General features: G+C 41.7%; 1 protein-coding gene across 3 annotated transcripts in view; it reads right to left on the reverse strand.

The window, feature by feature from the left end:
- Window positions 1-18,075, reverse strand: part of LOC147021521 (striated muscle-specific serine/threonine-protein kinase-like) — a 178,242-nt gene that overhangs the window by 86,038 nt on the left and 74,129 nt on the right. For 2 of the 3 annotated variants that reach the window (XM_085891533.1, XM_085891532.1), the window contains exons 16-17: window positions 15,131-15,337; window positions 14,161-14,284 (exon numbers count right to left, since the gene is read on the reverse strand). In XM_085891533.1, the coding sequence (XP_085747659.1) occupies window positions 14,161-14,284; window positions 15,131-15,337 (331 nt within the window). The remainder of the gene's footprint in view (window positions 1-14,160; window positions 14,285-15,130; window positions 15,338-18,075) is intronic. The other variant, XM_085891534.1, reaches the window with a different exon arrangement.

The raw sequence follows: 18,075 nt of genomic DNA on the forward strand, positions 1-18,075 counted from the left end.
AAAATATTTGTAAAAAGTACAAGCTCATAGTTATAACAAACATGATATGAGAGCAAAACGAAATAGGATGCGAGTAAGGAAAAGAGATGCTGTCAATAATACTGGAACACGAACAGCGAGTGGTTCCTCGACTCGAGGATCACCCGGTGAGGGCGGTGTGGTTGTGCTTGACATAAGCAAGGCCTTTGGCAAGGTCTCGCGTAAAGGCCTCATCACCAAACTAACTATGTTTTGAATTCTCCATAGTACTGGTTTCTGGATTGATAGCTTTCTCAGAGGGCATTCCATCTTTGCGTGTGTACACGGCGCCCTCTCCGAGAATTGCTCCATTAACCATGGTGTCCCTCAAGGTTCAATCGTTTCACCCACCTTTCTGCTCTTCATCAATGGCATAGACTGTCTGCTACAACTAATCCGATCCATTACTCTGCAGATGCTTCCACTCTCCTCCTCTACCGATTTCAGGACCTCAGATTCACTCGATTCTGATTTACAGCTTTCTTTGAATAAGCAAGTTGCCCGTGCCCACACGGGATTCCAAACAGGGTCGAGATGGAGAGGGTAAAATTCAAATGGCATCTTCTGTCATCGAGCCGGCAAGCTGGGATCAACAATTCACATTTATTGCCACGTCTGAGACAATTTAAAAACCTGTTCTTCATTGCACGGCCCGCGAGCTACTGGCGTGCCACTGGTGGCCCAAAGTGCGGCCCCCTGATGTGCGGCCAATGATACACAAATGTGAAAACACCCCCCATCATAATCCACCATAAATGCTATCACATTGACCCAATGGTTTCAAATGCAGCCCAGTTAACCACAATGAAGAGGATGTGGAGGCGAGGCCTTTGTGACCTCCCCCCCCCCTCCCCTTTGGAAGTAGACTGGAACTCAGATGGGACCAGAGCTGATCTCCGTCAAACCCGGAATGGAGGCGCCTCCACCAGCACGTGCACAAGCAGGCAAAATGGTGCTTCACTTGTCACAGAACACGCGCACAAAAATGGCACCATCACTCGTAATCGGACAGACATACGCCAGGCAATCCGCAAGCAGCTTTCCACATGAAGGCTCAAAACGTGCCAGCCTTCCTCTTCCAAAGGCGCCACCTGCCTCGTGTGGTCCTCACACCGACCTCGTGTGTGCTCTGCCGACGGAAGCCTTCCACGATCCACCTGTGCAATGTGCCAGCCTCCACTGTCTCTTCGATCACTCCCCTCTCTTGTCCCATGGAGTAGGAAGATCACATGTCCTCTGCAATGCGCCCTATATCCTCCACCTCCGAGGCGTAGCCTGCTGACCCCCAAACCCGGGAGAGCGGGGCTTCCTGTTTGTTGTCATTTCAGGGACACGTTTCCCAGCTTTCTGGCCTGGCTTGTAATATAAAAAACATCAGGAAAATCACAGAGGGCAATCACGTACTGGGGAACTTATTTTTACTCCCTAGGCTAATTAACACTGCACCACCCCTCATGTGGTGACACGTAACACTTAAGCTCACAGGTTCCCTAACTTAGTTCTATCAAGATGCTTGTACTCGTCCACGGACGAAGCAACTCCACACAATGCTCGACTTCCCTATTAAATTCTTACATCTACCCCCACAACAATAACAATATATATATATATATATATATATATATATATATATATATATATATATATATATACATAAGTATATATATATATATATATATATATATATATATATATATATATATATATGTATATATATATATATGTGTGTGTGTGTGTATGTATGTATGTATGTATGTATATATATATATATATATATATATATATATATATATATATATATATATATATATATATATATATATATATATATGTATATATAGGGTGTCCAAAAAAACATACAACTTTTAAAATGCTTCGTTTGATCCTAAAAAAGCAGTAATTTTGTCACTAATGCTTCATTTCTTGTCGCAGAGACCCTGAAGTTTATTTTGATACCAAGCAAGCGCCAGAAAAATGCCAAGACTGACCGTACAACAACGGACGAAAATTGTTGAACTTTGGCACCAGATGAAAAGTGTCATACAGGTGCAACGTCTTTACTCGAGACGTTTCGGTATCCACTTGCGCCATGCACCAAACGTTCGGACAATAAAGTGCACCATCGCAAAGTTTACCAATGTGGGAACCATCTGTTCGTGTGTGTGCGTGCGTGTGTGTGTGACCTTCACAAGGGTCACAGTGGTCGAAGGAGGACAGGTCGTAGTGAAGAAAATGTGGAAATGGTGAGACAGGCGGTCGTTCAGAGTCCAAAAAAATCGATTAGATGACTTTCTGCCGAGACAAACATTCATAAGAGCACCGTTCAGAGGATCCTCCGCCAAGACATTCATGCCTTTCCAAACAAGGCGTTTTCTCAACCAACATTTTGAGGGCCGTTTTATCTCCCTCTACGAAGACGTTGAGTGGCCACCGTATTCCCCTGACCTTACTCCTCCAGACTTCTTCTTGTGGGGGTATCTCAAGGACAGGATCTATGGAAACCCTAGGCCTCAGACTCTTGATCAGCTGAAGGAAAACATCCACCGAGAAATCCAGAACATTCCTCAGGAAACGTTTCCCAAAGTGAACATGACAACGCGTTTGCAGGCAGTGATCGGACAATGTGGAGCCTACGTCGAACATGTGATCTAAAAGAAAACGACGATTCTATACCAAAATTTAAATTTTGGTGGCAATTTTGACATTGGTACAATAAACTTCAACCTTTCAGCTTTCTATCCAGCCATATATCTTCATTAAAAATATATGTTATGACCATCCTCTTTGCAGATGAAAAGTTGTATATTTCTTTGGGACACCCTGTGTGTATATATATATATATATATATATATATATATATATATATATATATATATATATATATATATATATATATATATATATATATGTGGCTCAGGTTGCTCACCTGCATTTGATTTTTTCATTTATTTATTTTCTTTCATTTTTATCATTTATTTATATTTTCATTTACAGATGCTTTCTCACGGTTCTGTGATTTTTCTGGTGTATCAGCTTCGATGTCTATCGGCACGCAAAATTACCGTGCTTCCCCATTATCTTGGGTTGCTCACCTGCATTTAGTTTTTTCATTTATTTATTTTCAATTTTTGATGTTTTCATTTACGGATGCTTTCCGATGGTTCTGTGATATATTTCTTTTTCTGGTGTGTCGGCTTCGATATCCATCAGTGCGCAATATTTCAGCTTTCTATGTCACCCAGACGGTCCCGATCTTTAATATCAGTCAGTGAGTCAGTAGTTAGACAAAAGCTTTATATCTTAGACGAGATGACCCATGAACCCATTGTGACAGCAGTTGATGAAAAAAAGTCATTTCAAGAAAAAAATAAACCCATGTCACCCGCAGGGTGAGCCATATCTTGCCAAAAGGTGACCACGTGTGACTTCTTTAAGGTCACACTGAGGTGAACAGAGCTGCTATCCACCAGGAGCGACTCCTTGAGGAATATCTGTCTACGAGAGATTCCGATGAGAATCGTTCTACAGAGTAACCATGAAAAATATGCTTTTGCCTCATAACGTCACCAAATGACATCATAATGTCTCAAGCTTGACATATCCAGAAAGCACTCGTCGAGGTGTTCAATTTGAGGTACTACACGATATGGATCCTAAAACTTGAAAATTTGACCTTGGGATCAAATATGTTTGACCTAAGGCGCTAACCATGAAGGTCAAGGCCAATCGCCACCAAAAATTAATCAGCTGAGCGCCAGACCATGAACTATATTCCCATAAAGTTTGAAGACGATCCGATCAAAATTACTCAAAAAATAAGGGTTTCGTCGACTCCCCTGATTTGCGACAGAGTGACCTTGACCTTTGACCTTGACCTTCAAAATTTTGTGCGCTGAAAGGGACCTCTATAGGCCTCTGATATGCGAAGTTACAAAAATTTCCAATGACAACTGTGCTCTGCAGAATTTCTTATACGTGATTACAGACAAATAAACAAACAAACAAACAAAAAAAACATACAAGCTGACTAACATATCTTGCAAAACTTCGTTTTGACAAGATAATAAACCTTGCCAAAACGTGACCACGTGTGACTTCTTTAAGGTCACACTGAGGTGAACAGAGCTGCTATCCACCAGGAGCGACTCCTTGAGGAATATCTGCCTACGAGAGATTCTGATGAGAATCGTTCTACAGAGTAACCATGAAAAATATGCTTTTGCCTCATAACGTCACCAAATGACGTCATAATATCTCAAGCTTGACATATCTAGAAAGCACTCATCGAGGTGTTCAATTTGAGGTACTACACGATATGGTTCCTAAAACTTGAAAATTTGACCTTGGGGTCAAATATGTTTGACCTTCGGCGCTAACCATGAAGGTCAAGGCCAATCGCCACCAAAAATTAATCAGCTGAGCGCCAGACCATGAACTATATTCCCATGAAGTTTGAATACGATCCGATCAAAATTACTCAAAAAATAAGGGTTTCGTCGACTCCCTGATTTGCGACAAAGTGACCTTGACCTTTGACCTTAACCTTCAAAATTTTGTGCGCTGAAAAGGACCTCTATAGGCCCCTGATATGCGAAGTTACAAAAATTTCCAATGATAACTGTGCTCTGCAGAATTTTTTATACGTGATTACAGACAAACAAAAAAAAATCATACAAGCTGACGAACATATCTTGCAAAAACTTCGTTTTGGCAAGATAAAAAGATAGCTCCAACGAACTATACCGATGAGGTTGTTTGCATTGATCAAATACTCCCGAAGAGTACTTCACTGAATCGGGAATTGATTTTTTTATAATTTTTTCATTGCCCGATTTCAACGAAACTTGATACTGCACACCGCAGGAGAATGGTGAGTAAGGTGGCACTAAAATGTTTGCGCTGTTGTGTACCGTTTTGGCTGTATTTCGGGAACATACATACATATATACAAGATGAGAGTTTTAGTAATATATAGATAGATATATATGACATATCTTCAAGCAGAATTTTTTTGTTCACTCAATAACTGTTCTAACCACAAATGAACATCCCAAATCAGTTCGTGATTTTTCCACTAACTCTCAAGGAGATTTGGGCTCTCAAGCAGATTGGCAGCAAGGTGCGAAGGCCCCCAGCTGAATATCTTGTAGTAGCTTGAGTATCAAGGTGCAAAAATAATGAAAACGCTTCCCAAACAGGTGGGCAGTCAACCACCCACAGGCAAATATTAATACAATGTCACCATTTCTTGCAACATACTTATTGTGCCAGTTATTGTTTCCATAAATATACTATTAGAAGGGAGTTTCTATTTTATACCCACCCTAAAAAGAAACGAATGAATCGACAGATGAAATGCACCAACATTCTACGGCATGAAAGTTTATATGGTTGGCGCCAAATAGGTGGTTGAGAAGAACTGCGAGACCCATTACTGCAAGGTCAAATAAAGTTTTGGATTCAGCACTCAGAAACTCCCACCACATTAACTCACAGTCAAACATGCAAACATAAAAGCCGTAGTTGGTGGGAGATAATGCCAGATGTAGATGAACCAAATGGCTGCTGTCAACATGTTTCTGTTTAAAAAAATAAAGGTAATGATTTCATAAAATTGCCTTCTTTTTCTTTTGTATGCAGCACATGGCTACGGTCGCACATAATTCGCTGGGGGCACGGCTGTGCCAGTGGTGTTCATAGAATAGTGGAATAGCATTAAAAATGCAGCTTTTGAGTGCTTTTCTCCACTCATAGTACCACTGCCTGAAACTAACAGCCAGAGAAAGAAAGAAAGAGGTGATTTATTTAAATGTATTTACTTTTAACGTAAAAACAAGACATGACACCAAACTACAACTGACTGTAATGTGAGGAATCATTGGAGCAATCAGATACTTACATGGATGCAGGATTTGATTGAGGTCATATTACCTTTGGTTGATCTACAATATTATTATTATTATTATTATTATTATTATTATTATATTAGTATATCTGATATACTGATACGAGCTCTGCTGCATTGGTCAGTACCGAAGCTGCACTCAATGCAGAGGCTGCACGGATTAACATGTCCATCAAGAGAGCCTCATGGGTGTTCCAAGAATGGCAACGTCTGCAAATAACTGTCTCTGGAAGGCACACGCAGCTCCTGCTGCAAACATACCATGATTGAATCGGACATATGCAATGTACTGTGAGAGGTAACAGGAACTCTACAGTGGCATAAATCACTTAAACCTTCAACATAGCACAAGTCACACCACTTTACACTCGAACAATGTGCTGGGGGCTTCACATGTTGTGCTACCGTAGTGAGTCACCAGCAGTGCAAAAACACCGAGTGAGTGTGATCAACCATTCAAATTCCTGGATCAACGCAGGAGTATTTTACAGACGGTGACAGTAACTTCACAATTATTTCTTGTGAACCCCACTACTATGTTCTTTCAGTCCCATCAAGTGTTTGTTTATTGTCGTGCAATGACACATCAGTACTGGCACACAACATTCAGACTTGTGATTAAGGGTGTTGATCAGATTTTGGCAACAGGTACAATCCTTCATCAACACTACCTGAAGCACCCGCTCCCTGCGGGAGTGGACAGGTGGTCATTTTACTATCTTTATGATTATTAATACCATAGAACAGTACCCACACTGTCTTGTTCCAAGCATGCAAGACATTCATCTGACGCATCCCTTTATTGGGCAGTATATAAGTAACAGACTGCTGCTTCAATCACTGCCGAAAATAAATAAAAAATAACCTGGTTACGCATATGAAGCAAAAACATGCGGACTGCTTATCTGCATATGTAATACATCGTAGTTGTACAGTATTGATCAAATACTTCAAACTGCACCCATAACCCCTCCTCTCTCCTTTTTTTTCCTCCCAAAAGGAAGAAAATACCAAGATGGGTGGAATTTTTTGTTCCTTTTAAAATAACTTGATGGAATCAAATGAAACTTGCACATGCACAATTTCAGTGTACCCTCATTAATCCCTGAATGCTTCAGCTTCTTCGGTCAAATCCTCTCGGAGGGGTAGATGAAACGTACAACATACACGACCGATCGAAAGTTTTAGAACACCCACATTTTTCAGTTTTTACTGAAATTTAAGCAGTTCAAGTCCAGTGAATAAACTGAAATGGTACAAATCTAAGCAGTAAATTGCCAGAGGTTAAACAAAAAAGTTTAGGTTACCAAAAACTGAAAAATGATGTAAATTTCAGAGTTGTTAAAAAAGGCCCTTTTCAGGGAGCAAGTAATGGGTTAGCAACTGCAGCTGTTCTGCAGCAATGGAAGTAAATTAAGCCTTGAAAGTTGAGGCAAACAATTCCTACAGGTATCCCAACTTTTGTTGATTCGTTACAAACCCTCTCTCTGTATAAAAGCAGTGTTGGAACAGAATGTGTTGCTACACCCTCTGAAGCATTATTTGGACAATATTGCACTGCAGGAAGTAGTATATTGCAATCATGATGGTGAGAAAAAGACAATTAACAAAGGAAGACAGACAGACCATTATAACCCTTAAAATTGTCGGTCTTTCCTTTGGAAAAATTGCAAAGCGAGCCAAGGTGTCAGTCAGTACAGTTTCCTACACCATCAAAAGGCACTTGGAAACTGGAGGAAACTCGGACAGGAAGAGGTCTGGAAAACCAAAAGCCACAACACAATCAGAAGACAAGTTTCTGAGAGTCAACAGCTTGCGTGATAGGCGGCTCACAGGAGAGCAGCTTCAAGCACAGCTTAACACTGGTCGAAGTAAGGAAGTCTCAGTTTCAACTGTGAAGAGAAGACTTCGAGCTGCAGGTTTGACAGGTCGAGTGGCAGTAAGAAAGCCATTGCTAAAATGGGAAAATAAGAAAAAGAGGCTTGCCTGGGCCATGAAGCACCACTAGTGGACTACTGAAAACTGGAAGAAGGTCTTATGGACCGATGAATCAAAATTTGAAATCTTGGGTTCATCACGCAGGGTTTTTGTACGCCGTCAAGTACGCGAAAGGATGGTTCCTCAGTGTGTGACACCAACTGTCAAGCATGGAGGAGGAAGCGTGATGATCTGGGGCTCTTTTGCTGGATCCAGAGTCCAGTTGCACAGATTGACTAACACCGTGAACCAAAATGGCAACCGCTGCATTTTGCAGCACCATGCAATACCCTCTGGTTTACGCCTAGTTAGTCAGGGGTTCATCCTACAGCAAGATAATGACCCAAAACATACCTCCAAGCTATGTCAGAACTACCTTAGAAGAAAAGAACAAGACGGTAAGCTTAAAATCATAGAATGGCCAGTACAGTCTCCAGACTTAAACCTCATCGAGCTTGTTTGAGATGAACTGGACAGAAGGGTGAAAGCAAAGCAACCTACAAGTGCAACACATTTGTGGGAACTTCTGCAACAGTGTTGGGAAGAACTTTCCGAACAATATTTGATTTCCATTGTCGGAAGAATTCCACGAGTATGTTCGGCTGTTATATTTGCAAAAGGTGGCTACTTCGATGAGTCAAAAATTTAGATTCAATTTTATTCAACAAAACGATTCCATGATGTCTTTTTTATCTGCAATTGTTTATTTGTTCTATGCTTTAATTTCAGAGTACATTGAAACATTAAACTGCTTAAATTTCAGTAAAAAAACTGGAAAAATGGGGGTGTTCTAAAACTTTCGACCGGTAAAGTATATACGTCATACATACAACACACTGCACTCTCCCTCCATTATATATAGATGTGAGAAAATCTTGATACATGTCAGGCAGAGCATGGTGCGATTACACCTTGTAAGGTTCTTCTCCTGCAATATGTCAATAATTCTGTCTTACGCCTGTTCTATTCTTAACATTGGCAGGACCCGTCGTCTTCCTTTTCCAAAGGACGTTACCCATAGGTGACTTCAGATGGTTCAGTGCGATGGAAATGTCACGATCCTCTGGCACTCAATAACCATTCCGTATTGAAGGTCAGTCAGCTCTTTACTCATCTTGATTACAACTGAGTTTCAACACTATAAAGTACATGTTACTTAGCAGGGTGGGAAAATAGGCACGTGCGGCTTTGGATGGTTCATTTCAAGTTTGAGTGTGCTGTCCCATTACTTTTGGCAATATAGTTCACATTCTTATTTTGGGGATGAGGGAGGGCAGAGCGAATTGCCCAAAAGCAGCGCATGCAAATAATAAGGTACGTATGGGTGAGAACATGTCCTTTAGTGTGAGCTTCTATCGTTGTGGACTGGTAGCTCCTCATCTTATGCAACAATGATCCGTGCTGAGGTCAAGGAGTACAAGAATAGCTCATCCACAGGTCTGTTTTTAGCTTGAAGATTTCCCATTTGCAGGATTAAGATGTGTTGTAAACAACAATGAGGGAATATGGTGTGAAACGTTGCGCACTTAACAACTTGGAAGGGTTCAAATGACTTCGAACAAAATCTACCTCTCATGGGACAATCGTACTGATTGGATGTGTGTGGACAAAGGGATTTCATACCTGTACTGACAGAATGTCATTTCCTTCAAACATAGTGTGGTTATCTAAAATGTTACCATATTTATAATATAAATTAAAATCGTTGCAGTGGACCATGTAGTTTGGAGCAGGAACTTATAATTTGTTCATGGTGCCGGCTCTTTACGAAGGACACTGTGGGATCTTTAACGTCTGACACTAATGTCGGCAGACGGGACGCCCCGGTTAACGTCCATCCGAGGGACAGACCACACATCGATGCCTCGCCCTGCCTGTGAAACACCAGGATGGCAGTTTATAGCTGGGCTGAGATTCAAACCCAGGCCAGACAGCTCATAGGTGAGTATGCGTACCTTGAGACTGTCCTGACAGCCCTCAACAAGACCTGAGATTGCCACTCATCAGCAGTTTTCACATGACACTGTATCCTGCCACATTGTCGGCATACAATATTTCAGACACACAATTAGAGTCTACATACAGAAGCTTTAAAAAACCTTGTACAGAAAGTGTCAAATCCCTTAATCGTAATAACCGATTATAATGAAAATAAGGAAATATATGTGCCATGTCGCGTCAAACACACTGCATCTGCTTGAAAGATTGAAGATGGCACATGTTGGTGTGATGGAGAGATCAGCCAAGGTTGTGGTTTTAGGGGCTATCTAGTATCTCCACAAAAAAAAAACCACACAAAAAATGATGACCAACTTGGTGTGCCCCGACTCTTGTTGAGCTCAGCAGAGTGACTTGAGATCTCCATACCCAAACACAGCTTGAAAGAGAGAGAGTTCATAGAACACGATAACCAGCGCAGTGTTCAGCTATATACAGGAGGGCCTTGCCATTCGCAGGGGTTACATTTTTGAAAATACCCATGAACTGCAAATCCACAAACTTAGGGGGTAATGGGGGGAAATAGAGTTTGGGACTTCAACTTTAAAATTTGCCCAAACTGTTCCCTTAATTAGCATGTTTGTGCATCGTTTTTGTGCTATTTATTTTCATGAATAAAAGGGTTATTAGGAACATAAAATTAACTATTCTTTTCCTGATTATCATTTCGTATGCAGCATGTGGTGACTGGTTGCATCACTGCTGGGAGCGCAGCTGTGCCGCTGATGCAGTGCCCCTGTTAACAGTAAGATGGTACTCCGTTCTACCGACCTTGAAAGGATGACAAGAATCAACCTACCTGGTGTTATTTAACCGCACGGCAGGAGCTCAAACTCAAGACCCGAAGATCTGAAGCCAGCCTCCTTAACCGTTAAGCTAACACCAGGCTTGTTTTCCTGTTTTAAAAACATAAAATAAAGTTAATTTCCTTGAGTTATTAATATCATAAAACGTACCTTTAATAATAATAACGATGATGATAAACTTGATCCAATAATGCAATGGCGATGTTGATGATGGTGACCATAAAGAGAGGTGATGGAGATGATGGGGTTGATGATGGTAGGGGGATTTGAGGGGGTTATTGGGCAAGCTGTTAGGTCCATGTTAATTCGGTGAATAAACGTGGAAGATAGTTCACCAACTTGTGATTATTTGAGCGCATTGACCGCAATACGCAAACATTGCCTCAATAAATTCATCACGACAGAGCTAATCCACGAAGGGGGGGCCCACATACTGTAAGGCCCTGCTGTACTGGACTTCAATTTTAAATAACGTTTCTAAAGATCTTTTTTTTTTAATTCAGAAGCTTAGCACTACTGAAGCAGTCTCATACACCAACCACACTTAAACACTGGAATAAAACAACGTTGACTCGCAATTTACGAGATGGAGTCTTGATTGATCACCACAGAATGCGGTGTCCATCAGCATCGCACATAGCCAAGGCATGGTGCTGCCTGAACATTGAAGGCAGTTGGCTTAAGATCCTTGGGTCTTGAATTCAAACCCCTGTTGAGTTGTTGAATCAACACCAGGTAAGGTTGATTCCGCCCGTCATCCTTTTCAGGGCGGCAAAATGAGTACTGGCGTGTTGGTATGCGTGGCATTGCATCAATGACACAGCTGCACCCCCAGGAAATGATGCAGCCAAGCAGCCACAGGCTGCGTATGAAAAAAATAAAAAAATAAATAAATACATTGACATACTGGTAATCTCTTCTTCACCCCCAAAACACATATGCCATGTCCTCTCATGGTATATTTATCAAGTTCTTGGAGGTATTATGAAGGTGATTTGTGTTCTCATCTTCAAGTATATCATTCAATTCAAATAAAGGTTTAAATAAAGGTTTAAAGGCATATAAATTAATTAATCCTGGGTTTTGCTGCCATTTTCCCCAGCGTCTATGACACCACCCTACATAACACGTTACATTAGTTATTCGTGCGTGTTGTTTGAGTCCTTCATGGCATCCTTAAAAACAGTAGGTTTCCTGTTTGGAATAACCTCCGCCACCGAAGGTGAAACAGGCTATGTTTTCACCCCTTTCTGTTGGGTCGCCGAAATAGGTGACCCTTATTGTCAGTAATTCTGTCTGTTTGTTTGTTTGGATGTTTGTTCGTTTGTCATCAGCATAATTGGTAGTAAACGTGGGCGGATTTTGACCAAACTCGGGTGGTAGGTCCATCTTATGACCTAGTGCTTTGGAAATTGTGATGGTTGCTAGGGACGCTTTGGTTCCCTAGCAACAACCGAAAAACCTTCAAAATCGGTACCGTTCACGCGAAATCAATTCCGAAAGCCATTATCCCACGTAGGGTTATGAAATTTGGCAAGAATGATCTACAGGTGATGCTCTATCAAATATATTCCGGTTTTTGTGATATATGGAATACTTTACCCGCAGTGCCCCCTACAATTAGGGTATGCGCAAAAATTGGCGAAAATTGAAGGCCCCCTAGCCACCAGGTGAGTGCATCGATACGAATGAAACTTTGCAGGTTCATGGTACTCAATGAGTACTACAACTTTGCCTCAGGACATATTGATCGATTTCGCTTAGGTCAGGGGTCAAAGGTCAATTAGTGCAAAAATTGAGAATATGCGAGAGCTGGAGGTGCCTTCGCGCCAAATGCTACTCCTCCTATGGTTATGGTCGGATGGTCATGAAAGTTCACACTAATCGTCTGGAATACATTGTGCACAAACCATCGAGCCGGATTTTCGATTTATATCTTTGTTCACCCACAGCACCCCCTCGAACTTTGGGGATTTCCGATATCAAACCGCATTTTCGGTACTTTTCATTCAAATGGATACCGAGTAGTTATCAGTAGATGGAACTCATTGAGATTTGGTATGCATAATCTTAAGGTGATTCTCTATCCGCTATATGACATCCATTTTGTTCTATATCATGTAGTTACCAAATGGTAACCCTCTCAACATGGGTGTCCGAGGGCCATGGAGTATTCCCGCTGAAAATTCAAAGTACACTAGCTCCAAGACGGTTGAACCGAATCGAATGAATCTTTACATGCTTATAGACCGAAATGAGTACTACAACTGTGCTTCAGGACATATTGACCTATCTTGGCTAGGTCAGGGGTCAAAGGTCAATGAGTGCATTTTTCGGGCAAAATGACCATTCAAATCCCCCTTGCTCCTACACGGGTTAACCGATACGAATGAAAGTTCATATGTACAGAGTACTCAATGGGTACTACAACTTTGCTTCAGGACATATTGACCTATCTCGGCTAAGTCAGGGGTCAAAGGTCAATGAGTGCATTGTTCGGGCAAAATGACCATTCAAAGCCCCCTTGCTCATACACGGGTTAACCGATTCGATTGCAATTTCGTAAGTACTTAGTACTAGATTAACTCAGCTCTGGGGTCAAAGGTCATCGGATGCTCGGCGACCCATGGCCGTCTACCGGCTTGTATAGTACTGTATAGCATGATATTTCAAAAATGTATTGGGCCCGATATGTTCTCATGGATCAGGCATGACGTGGCGGAGGTATGCGCTCTACCAAGTGCCCTTCTTGCTTTCAATTTTGTTTCACTGCCAGGAAGGCACACAGAGTAAAAAATTCATCTCACTCTTCTCTGTGCATGTGTGATTGGGCTGAATTCTGAGCCAAAGTACAGTAAAATGGCAGACTTGTCCACCTATTCATGTTCTGATTTGTGTTCAAAATAAAACATTCAAATTAAATAAGTCGTTCCTCAATCATAAACTGATGAGACAAACAGATGGACGGGCGGACATGGCTGATTACCTATCCCCGCTTTTCGTTTCGCATGCACAGGATAACAATGATGGATCAACCCATCGACTCTCTGGTCAAGGTTGGTTGATATTAGACAGAATATGAGGGGCAGAGCCTTGTCACAAAATGAAGTGTCACAAGCAGTTGATTGTTTAGTATCATGTAACCTCACAAGGATGGGGCTTGTTGGATGAAAACCTTTGCACGAACAATGGCATACCTCACAGTGCTCACACAAGTGCTGTACATTCCTGTGATCATCATCATCCTTGAAATAAATATTTTACATTGAAAAAGATTGATTTCTCACAAAATAACATTCACAGAAACGTGCTCACTAAATAAAGATCCCAAAATGTTGAAAATGTGTGTATATGAACAGCAATCGAGTGTTGGGCGAGGCCAGCAGGATGAGCCCCTCAGGTACTGTGTTGGAATGTATGGCATAAAAGGAACAGTATGAAGTGTAATGGTCTCACCTGGTCCAGGCCAGCGAGGCATTGACATGGTTCAACGTGTACACAATACGCACGCTGCTGTTTTCTGCCACGTACAGATTGTCAGGTCTTTCCAAGAAACATGGCTTCTCCTCCAAGAATGGTTCTGCAACAAGCAGTGTGGGTACCTGGAGATATATCAAACTTAGACGGTTAGCTATTGAATTCCTGGGGCTCACGGGATGGCCAAGAAGTATGCATACATGCCTCTCGGCTGTCTAGCCTGGATTTGAATTCCGACCCAGCTGTAAACTGTCATCCCGGTGTTTCAGAAGCAGGATGACTCTTCAACGTGTGCGCCGACCCTCGGATGGATGTTAAACGGGAATCCCACCTGCTGGCATTAGATGGTGGATGTTGAAGATCCCACTGTGTCCTTTGCGAAGAGGTGAGCTATCGCCGGCACCTTCAACAAATTCCAAATTCCTGCTCTAACTTGCAGAGGTCATTGCATTGCGCCCCTAGCCAATGATGCTATCCCGCAGCCTTGTGCTGCATACGAACGAAGAAGAAGAATTTAATTCCTGATAAACACTTGATTAACAGCCATTATGTTATATTTTCTTGGATGCACATTTGATTGGGATTTAATTATGATTTTGGTATGTTGCTTGTGTGAGACACGCTGCATTGCTGATGCGGTGGACTCCCGCTCATTATGTGCAAAATTAACTTCCTGGAGGCTCATTGGCACCAATCAAGTTTATGAGGTGGCTAATAATAATTATTTAACATCATTTGAATGATTCGTCGATGAATTCTTTGGACGGTTATATTTCCTGCTGAAAATCTCCCGCCAGAAGCTGAGGGCATTGGGTTCATGTTAACTTTTTCTTTCCCACTAAAACAACTCCATACAAGAAAACAAATTTGCAGCTTCAACAAATGCGAGCACACAAAATTGATTGAAAAACAACAACTTCAATCAAAGTTATAGCATCACATCTCCCACCTTTTTGGGGCAAACAGAAAAGCGATGTTGGTTTTGATGGTTTACTACAGAAATTTCCTGACGAGGTTATGACCCGGAAGGAGTACTCCAAGCCAGGAATGAGATTCTGGACTGTATAGGTAATGGCCAAGAGGCCAGTCGCAAGATCAGACCAGTTGTTGACGCCCCGAACCTGGTTCTGAACTGTGTACGTCACAGAGCTGGGGTCTGCAATAGATAAAGTCAACAATCACCTTTCAAGCAGGCCTCAAGTCAAATTCAGCTCAGCCATTTTGAAAGTTAAGTTCAGGCTCTCTTTGTAAAGAAGCTCAATGTACAGGACCCAGGGCTGCTTCTTATACAGGTACTATATGAGACAGGTATAGCGAAAATCTTTATCAAGAATACCGTATAAATAAATACATCCCAATAGTTACGAGAAAGCATCTGAAAATGCAAAGCCAGTCGGCTTTGTATTTGGACTTCTTCTGCCGTATGCTAAACGGTACCTTTGACCTTTTGACCAAATTCTTGCCTTCTCCATATTCTCATAATAAAGCTTTGTTGAAAATTTGATGACAAAAGCTCAAATGGTAAAAAGAAAAAAGTTATACCCTGGGCAGACGGATAGAGACACACCGAAACAATTTCAAAACCCCGTATCCCATTGCATGGGGGTACAGGCTAATCACATACCAGGAAAAGTACCTGTGGGCATTGTTGCTTCTCCACCGATATAATCACCCGCGTGATTGATGGACTGCTGCCATCTAGAGATCTAATCAACAGTTGGGAAAACCCATCATGATGGAGCACCGTGTGGTGCAATGCATCCACCGTCACACCTTAAATTGGATCTCATCATCATCATTGACAAAATGCCAACCTTGCGTGGAGATGCATCTGCAGTGCTGAGTAACCATATTGAGTAAAGTTAAAACGAGCACTTTGTTACAAACGGCATAATGACTGGAATATTACCCTGCTCGGCTGCATGTGACACACTGAACATCGCCAAGAGAAATTGGGAGTTGCTCTTTAACCAGTCCTGTTAACCAGCCTCCATCAGACTATCGTCTGTTTCAATCACTCGGACAGTTTTCCAATGATGAAAAATTGCAATTAGAAGTGCAACAGTGAAGGTGGCATGTCAAATGATGTGCTGACATGATGGTCCAAGGGAGTGTCAAAATGTCAGAAGTGCATCGATCGTATAACCTCTGCCATCGAAGGTGGACGGGGGTTATGTTTTCACCCCTGTGTATTTGTTTGTTTGTTTGTGAGGGTTAGGGTTAGCGGAATATCTCAAAACGGAATATCTATGTGGGTTTGTGAGCGGAATATCTCAAAACGTTATGGACATATTCAGACGAAACTTGGTGGACAGGTTGGGTGTGTGACAAGGACGAATTGATTCGATTTTGGTGAAGATCCGAATCCGGACACTATAATTTTTAAAGTGATTCTTCACCATTGAGAGATCGGGCCAAAAACAATTTTTCGCACAATATCTCAAAACGTTTTGGACGGATGCGGACAAAACTTGGTGAATGAGTTTGGTAAGTGACAATAACAGGCCGATTCGACTTTGGCTAAGGTCTGGATGCAGATCCAGCCTATGAGTGGGATACAAAACGTAACCTGTTCAGCCTGTCGGAGGTATGCGCTCTACTGAGTGTCGTAGTTGTCAATTATGTGACGGAATCACAAAACCATGGCTTTTTTTAAAAACGAGTATCTTCTGTCAAAATGTTGTGAATAAACTGACTTTGATGAGGACTTGTTCGACAAAGAGGATCCACAATCATTCGTGAAAATTTCACCATTTTCTGTTCAGTACAGTTGCTAACCAAGTTGGAACTCCCATTTCCATTTTTTTAATTCATTGATATCTTACATCCTCAAACAAATGTGCTTTTTGCTTCTTGAACTGCCACCATATTTTGGCATGATTCTAATGTTTTACAGTACTCTCAATGTTTAAATCAAGGGACTCAAAGAGAAGCGGTGTTGCATCATTATGAGCTAAAATGATGCACTGCCATCATGTGGTTTGACCTACAATCCGTCCACTGGGCATGATGGTGTCAAGGTACAGACAATGGACTATCATCACAGAAGATTCTATTAACGGAAAGCCAAAAAGAGTATGTTAACCTGCATTGGGAAATGAAGTCTTGCATGCAAGACCGACACTAACTCTCATGAAGAAGAGTATTCCATTGCCATTTGTTGGTTCAAGTTGGACTGAATCGTGAATTCCAACCCTCTGGAAACACATCCAGTCTCAAGATAATTATCTTTGATTCTGATGTACCAGACTCTTTGCAGAGCGTCGGTGCTGCCGAAGCAGTTTTTTGGCAAGGGTTTTACTGGGTGGTTTGCCATTGCTTTCCCAGCAGTAGTACCGGTAGGAATTGGCAATTTATTGAGGGTGCTGGTGACAGCTTGCCTACTCTTCATGAAGTACGCCACGGGATCTTTGATGTCCATAAACTAATGCCGACAGTTTAACGTCCACCAAAGGGACGGCATACACATTGATGAATCACCCTGCCTGTGAAACACATTGATGCTAGTTTATAGCTGCGTCGGGATTCAAACCCAGGCTAGACAGCTTAGAGGTGATTGTGTATAACTGCAGGCCACCCAGTCAGTCCCTCAAGATAATTACCATGTCCTCATTGTATTCTCAATAAAATCCTCTGTCTTACAAATGGCCGCCTGATAGAGAAAGTAATCTGCCTGTCACACCTTGTCTGTCCTACTACAAGCAACTTTAGATGGCATTAAACCACAATGTAAAAAAAAGCAATGGCACCTACATCTCTCGAAAACAAAAGAGAAATGTGTAAGTGAAATCGAATGGAAATAAAACTGGGCTGAAGATTCCTTTTTCCAGGATGCTGATCATCCTCGTACCCTCCCCAATTATGTGACCTCTCCTGTATGTATGTCCGAAGGAT

Source organism: Eptatretus burgeri, chromosome 8 (assembly GCF_056783735.1).
Source record: "Eptatretus burgeri isolate ZD-2024b chromosome 8, Ebu_testis_v1, whole genome shotgun sequence".
In the NCBI taxonomy this organism is placed as follows: domain Eukaryota; kingdom Metazoa; phylum Chordata; class Myxini; order Myxiniformes; family Myxinidae; genus Eptatretus; species Eptatretus burgeri.